Consider the following 10,856-nt stretch of genomic DNA (forward strand, 5'->3'; position numbering starts at 1 on the left):
CCAAACGCAGGAGCAGAGAGTACCTTACGGGCCCCAGGCTGCCCAAACTTGTCCAGTGACACCTTTTCTTCTCTAAACAGACAGGTCAGCGGTGTTACGACACCTAAGCGTTTTATTTTATTATTTCTTTTCTTTTCTTTTTTTTTTAAAACATGGAGACTTCCTTTGTGATCAGGTCGAAGAAAGTAGCCCTGTTACAAAAAAAGGTCCTGAGAGTGAAACACAGAAGCCTGTTTTTTTTTTTTCTTAGTGTTCGACTAGCTTTTCTTTTCCAAAGCCGAATAGAAGCTTTTCTCTGGAAGTGTTTCAATTTCCATATTCACATACTATTAATGGTGCACAGTCAAGAGCAAGAGCACTAGAAATGCAAGTGGTCCCCAAACTGTAATGAAACAAACCATTGCAGAATGACGGTCTTTCTCTTTAGTCCCTTTAATCCTTCATCAAGCATGCTTTCTCAGCACCGAATGCCACCTTTTCCCTGCACCCCCCACTTCTTCCTCTCTCTTTTTTTTTTTTTTTAAATTTGCTTTTCAGCGTGACAGGCAGTGGCAGTTTCATTAATTAATACTTCTCCAGCCCTCGAATCCACTGCTGTTTTTCAAATGTATCAAATAGTCATTGTGAGCATCAGGGAGGTTTTTGTTACAGTGCTTAACTTCTTCATGCTGTCCAAATCACATAAAGTTTAATTTTTCCAGTGTCTCAAACTTCTCTTGATTAATATAGATGCCTTGTGCTGCCACAGTGCTTGCCAACTCCACTGTTTATTATAAAGGAAATAAGGAACCATGGGACTGATTAGTACGTCAATTTATATATATCTTGTGTAGCATCTTCATTTATTTTAAAATGATTAACGGCGCAGAGGCACCCCCCTCCTCGCAGCGCCGGTTGCAGTCTCACGCAGCGGCTCCAGGCGAGGTGATGGCTGGCAGGGAAGCGGCTCTGCAGGGGCGCGAGGCGGCTGCACGGGGGGCTGCCCGTTGGGGTGGGGGCCGCTGGCGCTGGGGGCTCCTCCGCTGGGGATCTAGGTTCCCTTCCGGAGGGGCAGTGTGTGGGCCACCTCTGCACCGCCGTGGTCTCTCCCCTGCAAGAAGGATGACACAGGGGAAAGAGCTCACTCTCGCCTCTGCTCCCACGCGCAACCCTCCAGCAAGCTCTGCTGGTGTTCGTTACCCTTTATCAGCATCACGTAGGTTCATTTTGGCCTGCCACATTGGAAGATTTTGGGGTGGTTTTTTTTAATTATCTCCAGCAGGACCAAGTGTGTCAGGCCCATATCGAAGAGCAAGTAATGGCATCTGACGGAGCAGTTCAGAGAAGGCTGAGAACAAGGAGAGGGAAAAGAGGCCTCCAAAAAGCAGAATTTAGAGCTAGCCGAAAGGGATTCGTAACTAAGATCAGCATTTTTAAAAAGGCTGAAGTTTGAGGTCACAGAGGCAGCTAAAAGAAAAAAAACCCCTGAATTCTTGTGCAGGTCTGTCAAATGCTAAGGCAGCTTTTTTTCACCCCCCCCTTGTCATCTTCCTTTTATTTTTTGAGCCAATTTTCATGAATAATTACCATGTTGAAAAAAAATAGCAGGGATATTCTAAAATCAAGTGAAATTAAAGATAACATCATGAATAAGTGGGAGCCTGAAGCTCCCAAGAAAAGCTTTAAAATGACATTTAGAACATCACTGTCGGAACAATGCAGTTTACAATCCTGATCCTAAAACAACATGGCAAGATTAATCTTACATAAATGCATTATCCTTAAGCTAAAGTCTTGATGAAGTGAAACAGACCATTTTAAATTAATGCAACATAAAATACGGCACCCATATAAAATCCAAGCAAGTTTCAAGCTGTGCCTATGGCAGCCCTCGAAATAGCTAAAGAAAGCCCAGCTCTGGTTGACATAATGTATTAAGTGCATCTCTTTTGTTAATAGATTTAGAAAATTCCTAATTAAACCTGGCCCGAGATTCATGACATTTACCAGTCAAAGTTTGGTTTAAGTCGGAAAGATTTGCAACAAAATTAAAGAAAAAAAAAGCTGCTGTACAGACCGCCGTATATTTGAAATGTAGGAAACAGTAACTGAACGAGAGATGTGATAAAACTTCCTTAGTTGGATGCTGAATTTCCTGCAGTAAACCAAGAAAGATGCTTTACATTTTTGCGCAGCTGCATCACACCCAAGAGACAGAGCCACAATTCCAGGAGGAGGCATTCATCATTAAAACGCCTCCTATCGAACTGGCTCTACCTACACCGGGGAGTGCAGCAGGGTTTCGTTGACCTCTGGGAGGAGAGAGGGAGGGTAGAGGGAGGGATGGAGGGGATGGCAGGTACCTCGCCCCAGTTCCCCTGGGTAAGAACTGGAAAAGAAGGGTAGAATTAGGTGCGCCTTTTGGGGATGAATACTCTGTGGGGTGCTGGGTGGTGGAGGCATGCCCTGAAGGTCCAGGCACGACCTGCCCATGGACCACAGAGCACTGGGGACCGGTGAAAAGGCTCATCCATCCTCATCTCAAGTGTCAGGGACATACAGAGGGGCCAGGGCCAGCGGGTGGGTGGGTAACCGGACCCCTCCAATGCACAGCCATGCCAAAACCTACCCAGTGGCTCACCCCTTGTATTCACATCATCCCAAGGTGTAGAGGAAGGTCCACCCTCATACCCATCCAAAGGGGAACCAAACCCATGTCTTCCACAAGATCAACAGCTACTGCTCAGCATGTGGGTTTAAAGCAACTTAGTGGGCCAGCTCAGGTTTGGAATCAGCTGATATGTAACTGGACTGAATTTTTCCTGAAGTGTGAAAAATTTACCATTTCAAAAAGCAGGCCTTCTTCACTTTCAGTGTTTTAGAAGGGAAAAATGCAGGGCTTTTCCATAAATGAAACCTACAGCTTCCACGCCTAAAGCTGCTTTCATACCAACTTCTAGGGCTTTTCAACAGTTAACGAAATCAGTTTGTGTGCATGTTAATACATGGGAGACAGATGATCGCATGACATTGAAATAAGCTGCAATGATCAGTTTGGAGCACAGATACCTCTCTAGTTTGCTGGCAAGGGGAAAGTGTTGGGACAAGAACTACAGCTGCTAACCCTGTCTGTAATGCACACAAACTAGCGGACATACAGTACATGCATATTACTCAGATGCTGGTACAGCAGCCTCCATGATTCCTTGATTGTTTGCATTATAATCTCCATATGTATGAACGAGACAAATTAGGTTGCCATTTATTTGTTCATTATCTATTATTTTGATTAATGGAATTCTTGTTCTCAGAATAACTGTTTAAAAATAACATTTGCAATAATGAGGACTGAACTATTAATCATGATCTTTAGAAGAAACTCTGCAAGGAACTGGGGCAAGACATTTCATATGAACAAATGTCATAAATAGAACTTTAACAGACAGTGCTAAAATTTCAAATGCAAAGAAGAAATGCCAACCAAACCCAGAAACCAATGGTTTTAGTAACTTTTTAATCTCTTTGGGGGTTTTTTTGCTCCTCTCCTTCTCTCCAACGTTGCTTTAGGACAAGCAAGGGCTGCACTATAGCTGGTCTATAAAAAGACTAGCAGTAAGAGATGCCCCCAGCCTTTCCCCCAAGCCTCTTTGCAATCTATATATTGTTTTCTTGATGGTTCATGCCAGCCTGTCTAACCTCCAAATTCTGATTATTCACATTTATTCTATGTCAAGTATTGAAACACTACAAGAGATATTTCAAAATAGTGGAGAAAATTAAGGTTTATGGACTCCTTACTGAAGGTGATCTACTCCTGCACCTCTCTTCAGTGATTGAGGCCCAAGAACGGTGGGACAAAGACCCTCTATGCCTTCTGCCACTTGAAAAGCTTCAGCCAGGGATATCCATTATACCAAAAGCACTTTTTTCTGGGCTGTAGCTTTTAATTGTCTGTGGGTAAAAGGCTGCTTTTTCAGAGAAGTCAAAGGTTGGAGTTTTGGGGATATTGCTCATTTCACTCACTCAAAAGGCAGAGAACTTGGTGCCTCTGACTCCAGCACTGCAAATATGTTTCACCTATACATATACTCTCAATTAGACAACTCTTCCTCATGGCTAACCAGTAAATCATGCCACCCAATTACTTATCTCTTGAAATTTTTTAGAGCATACTTCTTGACACAGCACTAAGAGAGAATAAACTATATTCCTCAAGCTGGCCAAGTTTTAATATGTTTTTTAAAAATGCAACATGAGAAGTTAAACACAAGGCATACGTATCAGAAACTGATACCCCTGCTGTCACCATTTTGGAAAAGCAGGCTAGGGACTGACTCCTCTGCCACTGAATGCACTTAAGAATTGGGCTTCTGGCTGCATCAGGCAGTGCCTCTAAAGTGACCCCATGCTTTAGGAGAGCTCTGCTTTGAGAGCCGCAGCAGCGCCAAGATACGCGCAGTTGCAAGGACTCTTCTGAGGGGGAGCCAGCTTTTGTCTTGCCATGTATAAGCAATTGGAGTGCGCTCCCGGAATTCATGCCTACTAAATCAGGTCTTTGGATGCTGCATAGTGTATTCCAAATTAAGATACATATTCATTGTGTTAAGCAAGCTTAATTATGGATATATTGGGATTTTAGCATTTATAAAAATATTCAGAATATTCAGTATGTTTAATATGGCAGCATTTCAAGAGAATCTACATGACTTTGCACAGATTGTATTGACTTGATGTATATAATGAGCATTTGTTGTCCTTTAGACAAAAAAGAGTAGGAAATATTCCAGAGTTAATGGAAAATTCCTTTGAAGTAAAAATGGTCATTCAGGTAGAAGTAGAAACCATAGTAAATAATGTCATGAAGGAGATGAACATCTTACTTTCTACATTTTGTTTATGTTTCATTGGTGCTGATGACAAAGCATGAAACACAGCGCAGTGCTAGTATTATCAAAACTGGGTGTGTATGGTCTTCTTTATACACCCCTATAGGTGGCTTACTTTTCAGTGATGCTGAACATCTGAATCTCCTGTCAATGCCTCATTACCCTAAAGTAGCTTTTCTATTTGGACACCTAAATACAGATTTAGCTGTCTCATTTTTTAAAAAGCCTGGCTGTAGACCCTATTTTTAACATGTGGAATTAGAATTATCAGGTGAGAAAACTGCAATATAATGTAGAACTGCTCTAACATACTATGCTGGGGGATTTTAAAAACCCTACTCAGCATCCTTTCATAAAGGAAAACCTTTAGAGATGATCTTCTGGTTGACTACTGAAGGGAATGGGGGAACTGTGAAATACTAATGTTAATATTTTTACTCTTTAGCAGACTACTCAGGGGAAGATATTTTACCTGTGAGAAGGAAACATTATGTAAAGTGAATCACTTCCACTTAACATAGAAAAAAAACCCCCACCTTTCATTCTCAACCTGCTGTACATGGTAAGTATTGTTTCTTGCTCGGAGCATATGCATGGCACTTCTGTAACTTGAACTGACTTTACACCGTAAATTCTCATGAACAGATTTGTCCCCAATTAAGAAATGAAATGAAGACACAGAGTGACAATGTTTAAAGTGGGAAATCATAATGTTAGCAGAATGCTGGAGGCATCATTCTCAGCGCGAGCTCATTTCTGTGTTTCTAGAGGCCCCTACAGCTGCAGGTAGAAATGAGCTCACTCCCTCCCTGATGCCCAGGGACTGTGCAAGGTGGAGTCTTCTGTGCGAGCACAAAGCCTGCTTGCAGTGGGAAAAAGCAGAACGGCAGACACCTGAATAATCCTAACCCACACAGACAAACTGAGACAAAGGCTGATCCCGAGGAGCAAACAAGACAAAAGAAAGGGAACTATCTCCTGGATCATACCACAGCTTCTGCAGAAGAAACACCAACTGGCAAGAGACAAAGTGATTCATGAACCAACCCCTACCAAGCATTCTGCTGCACTGAGAGACGCTGTAATTTAATCAAATACTTTGAAGACAGATTGACACGGACTGGGACTGCGAGAGCTAACTACATTTGCCGTGGAAGAAGTTAGTCAATAAATTCTGGTGTGGCAGTAGTTTACAGAGACAAGATTATGAGTAAATTTATTATGCAGTAATATAACCTGAATTACAAGGGGTCCAGATGTGAACTGAGCTGCCACATCTCTTTTTGGATAGATACGGCCATTTCAGAATTTTTTGGAAATGTATTTCCAGCTTTGTCCTTACATTGTCTTTTAGAGGAAAAAAGCCCAGATGCCTTCAGAATCTGATCTCAACTACACATGAGATAAAACCATGAGCACTTTAAAGATGCTCTAGGTTTACTAAATCTACCTTACTAAACCAATGAGAACCAAAGACTAATTGAGGTGGTTTGCAGAGCTGCAGTGTTCCACTCCGTCACATACTTCTGCTGAGAGGTATGTCCTTGCACCTTTTTATCAGATAAGCATCGTAAGGAGCACATTTCCACCTACTTGTCCAACTACAGCATAACTTTGCTGCTACTGTCCCACAGAAGCAAAGCAGATGCTGCCTGCAACTACTGAAGTGCTATGCTATCTTGAAAACTTTAGGAGGAGAGCTGTTGGCCACTCCTATGGCCTGGCAGCAACTCACGATGCTCCTGTGGCAGTGGCTGGGTTCCCCACGTAGCCTTTGGGCCAGAAAGACACAAACGCAAAGGAGGAGTTGCTAAGTCTCCACTGAAGGTTGCAGCATATGAACCATGTGATGTGGTGGTGCCCACTGAGGATGTTTACTGAGCAAGTAGAAACCAACTCCTAAACTTCATAAAGGCTGGACTAGCATGGAGATGCTTCCTCTAAGCAAGGCTGAAAGCATCTGCAATCGTTTAGTAAGAAACAGAAGGACAGGAAAAGCGCTGTAGTCAAAATTAAACTAAAAATGTGGATGAAAGGAAAAGTGAGTGATGCTGCAGGCAGTTCCACAACGAAACAAAACTGCCCATGAGGAGGTGTGTCCTGAAACCCACCTGCCAAGCTGGAAGATGGTAAGGGAAGGTCCAGGTTATGACACTGGTCTCCAAAGATGTAAGGTACACAAATCAAATTCATGTTAACGGTTTTCTATGTAACAGCTTTGTCATGTATAATTCAGAGCACTGAGAAGTGTTTGTTAAGACGGGAATCTGTGTACTAGAAACAGGAAAGCACACCTCCACGCAGGGTTCACAGAAACTGGAAGATGAGAGCCTCTCAGAGGCCAGATACTGGATATCAGGGTATGAATACTTTCCAGAAAAATACAGACTAAGAATTAATTGTATTGTTGCAGCAGAAAATGTGTGAGTTGTAAAAGCAAATTCTTTCTAGGAATTCTTTATGTACCATCTCACTCTTACATATCACTGTGCATTACAGAGTTACCAATCCCATCCACTCCCCAGAAAGCTGGTAACATGTTTATTTAAACACTAACTACCTGCTCTACAATTAACTGACTCTCTATATAACAGACTTTGATAAAACGCTTAAAAAATTTAAGAGCTAAAAATCAAGCAACATGGTTATTATTTATACATGTTATAAAACAGTCAGTGCTTTAGTGATGAGTATCACTGCTACTTTTTCCCAGCTACCACATTAAAAACCAAACATCCAATTAATTGTAAAACATACTTGTTTTGGGGCATCTGCGGAGGTGGTGTGAACTTCAGTACCTCGGAGTCCATTAGACTCAAATACCACTGTGGGAACAAGGGGGCTTGTTAACAGATGAACATTCAAGCTTCGTTAGTGTGTGTACATTATTTGAGACCATTACAGATTAACCACGTTCAAAAAAAGACACCAGCTACTAGCCTGTGGCCGGAAAATACCAATTTACCGTAACACTTACTGTAAGAGAGTGTGCTAATGGCAGCCTAGGGCCACTGCCCTTTTTAATTCAGACTTCGGCGCTGAAGAAAGCAATCACTGACAACATTAATTATCAGTGTATGTGTAAAGGGACCTTCTTCTTGCATTACTTACCATTTGGCCTCTGTCATTTTGCATCAGACTGGCTTATGTATGCATCATTCACACTTTTCAGGAGGAACCTGCTAGTCTCACTGTCTCGTGCAATGCTCTGGAGGTCTCCTGGCACCGCTGGCTTCAGCCTCATACAGCCTCCACCGCAGACTGTGCCAGGTTAAAAATGGCTGGTAGGGATTTCCCAATTTAGGGCTGACCGGTCTGTGGAAAAATCTCGTTTCCTGCAAAAATGTTCCTGTCAACAGCAACGATGAGGCAAAACAAAGCCTTATGTTGTGCTGAAAGGGGTACTTTGATTTCAATTTGTGCTGGTGGCAACAGAATTCATTAGCATATTCATTTCTGAGTACCCTACTCTCTAATTAAAATAAAACATTTGCAAACAGACTTATCTTAAATGCATTGCAATTTTATGGAGTTTGGGCGGGGATCAGGTGAGCAATATCCAGAGAACAAGAGCAATAGTCGTAAAAATAAAAAACCTGTCTATTAGATTTAGGTGCTGGAATTACTTAGGTTAACATGGTACGTGAGACGTAATTCTTGGCATTTTGTTAGCTGGATCCCAAAGCAGGCGAGCAGGAAAGGCAGAAAGCAAGAGCAAGCGTGAAAAGGTACCTGCGTGGGACCTCTGATGAGTCCTGAGGTGACTGGGTTGGGTAAAGTATTTTCCACATTCTCTGCAGACGCAGTCTCCTTGGCGTGTTTGTGTCCTGAGCATCCCTGTAGTCGGGAGGGAGGGAGGGAGAGAGGGAGGAGGGGGAGAGGAGAGAGGAAAGTTGAGAAGAAAACATTATGCCAGAAGAAAACATCATTAGTATGTCTAATGTGTCATTATGTGAGGCTACCTTCAGGCCCTGGATGACAACTGTCAGCCTTCATCTAGGCACTGGCTGACAGGCCAGGCACACACAGGACTGCAAGAATGCATAAATTACATTGAATTAAAAAATGCTCCCCATGATGTGCCCGCACCAGGACTGGCATGTCAGGTGTGCGCTTTTCAGAGCAGCTGGATCCACTTCTCAGCCATCACCCAGCTTTGTCAAGCAGTACATCAGGCAAATCAAAGTGACTCCAGCGTGGCGGAGACAAGTCACATGGATAATAGGAAGTGAGTAGGACCAGAGCCCGACTGTCCCCCCCGGGCAGCAATACCTCAGAGACAAATGCAGAGCGAGCGGAGCCATCACAGACTGATCAAACCTTTCGCCCCTGCCTACCTGCCTGCCGGTGCTGCTTTGACCCCGGACCTCTGAGGCACAGACGAAAGACATCTGTGAATGAAAGTGTCATTCCGGACATTTTGAGCTGGTAGCAGCGCAGCAGCCTTCCCCCAGCCCTGGGTAAACATGTTTTCTAGGCCATTAGCATTTGCGGAAAACCGCTCAAACCTCTCCTTTTTCTCCAAAGGTCAGTTTACAGCATCTGACTTAAAGGGCTGGTCTTTGTCTTTTTGCTGCTGATCAAAAAAGACACGTTTGACTTTTATTGGGCTTTTTTATTATTGAAAAAAAAATGTTTGAACATCATCTTTTCTATTTTGGTAAAACGCCCTCCTCAGAAGGAAAGAGTTGATGTTTCCATTTGCCACTGGAATACTTTGGCTTTTAAAGAAATTCTCAGTCGGTTGTCAGCAGAATTGAAGTTTCAGCTTTTCTTTCCTGTCCTCCCTCCCTGTTACAGCATTTAAAAAGAATAAAATTGTGAACAAAAAGGTGGCAACAACCACCCCCCAGCTGCAAAATCAACTGCAGGATGCCAGGCAGATAATCTGAAATACAGATGCTGTACCTGAAAATGAATGGAAAAGAAGACAGGCTTCCATTTACTCTGCTGGTATGGCACCAAGTGTCTGCTATGGCTTTTACCACAGCATATATTGAAAACAAATGTCTGACTGCAAAAAAAACAACCAAAACCCACTCACAAATTGATTTCTCTTTTTGTAACAGCACCTCCTGCAGATGGCAGCACAGTCTGTGTAATGCAGCTGAATGCACACTCTCCCAGCAATTAAGTTCCTGGCAGTCAAATACAAGATCAGGATTTAGGGGCAAATCCAGATCAAACACACATAAAAAACCCACCCCCCAAAATCACATAAATTTCAATGAGAGCTTCACCATACTATAACGAGACCGATTTGCCTATATGTAAGGCAGTCAAGATTAAAGTAGACTTCCTGATCTATTACTAGCATTTTCCCCTTACCAGCCAGAACTACAGCTGCAAGCTCAAAAGTAAAGCTGGGTAAAGCGTGTTGAGGGACCAGAGGTGGCATTTGCTGGACCCCCATGCTGACTGTCGGACAGGCAGGGACAAGGCAGAGCAGCTCCCATGGAGTCTGGGAGACCTGGGCTCCTCAGGTGGCTTTTCTGACACCTCTGGAAAGACATTTAATCTCTCTAAACAGCCCCATATACTTGTCTCAGCATTCATCACAGGCCTGATCCAAGAGCCTTCATGGGAGCAGTGCTCCCATGGGAAGTTGAGGATGCTGTCGTAAGAAAACGTACCCTGTACAAACCCGAAAGTGAGGGGGTTAAGACATTCATCTGCCCCCTCTCTAGCACTCACTTTATAGTAGTTAGTTAAAAAGCAGGTGGAAAAAAAATATTGCTTCCAGATATATTTGCCACTGTTGCATTTCCTAAGGAGCACCATAAGGCTTTTGATAGTTGAGAGCTTTGAGCCATGGGCATCACTGCCGCAAGGCAATACCCCTATGAGTCATCACTCACCTTATCCTATGTGTGAACAAAAGGAGGATGACTACAGGTGTTAGCAAATTAAGGTAAATGAACGTGACTGACTGAATGGGAGCTCCTGTGAAACCGATGCTCAAAGCTGGTCTCAAAGGAGCCCCAGGGAAAG

At 43.1% G+C, this 10,856-nt stretch overlaps 1 protein-coding gene across 1 annotated transcript in view; it reads right to left on the reverse strand.

Annotated features, from left to right (window-relative positions):
- Positions 1-1,030: 1,030 nt before the first annotated feature.
- The window catches only part of LOC104546103 (zinc finger protein 516-like), a gene marked incomplete at its 5' end in the record, with an annotated part of 13,741 nt that continues 3,915 nt past the window's right edge, over positions 1,031-10,856 (reverse strand). Inside the window, 3 exons of the mRNA XM_010191396.1 lie at positions 1,031-1,090; positions 7,623-7,690; positions 8,598-8,702. Coding sequence (XP_010189698.1) covers positions 1,031-1,090; positions 7,623-7,690; positions 8,598-8,702 — 233 coding nt within the window. The remainder of the gene's footprint in view (positions 1,091-7,622; positions 7,691-8,597; positions 8,703-10,856) is intronic.

Source organism: Mesitornis unicolor, unplaced genomic scaffold (assembly GCF_000695765.1).
Source record: "Mesitornis unicolor isolate BGI_N332 unplaced genomic scaffold, ASM69576v1 scaffold17609, whole genome shotgun sequence".
In the NCBI taxonomy this organism is placed as follows: Eukaryota; Metazoa; Chordata; class Aves; order Mesitornithiformes; family Mesitornithidae; genus Mesitornis; species Mesitornis unicolor.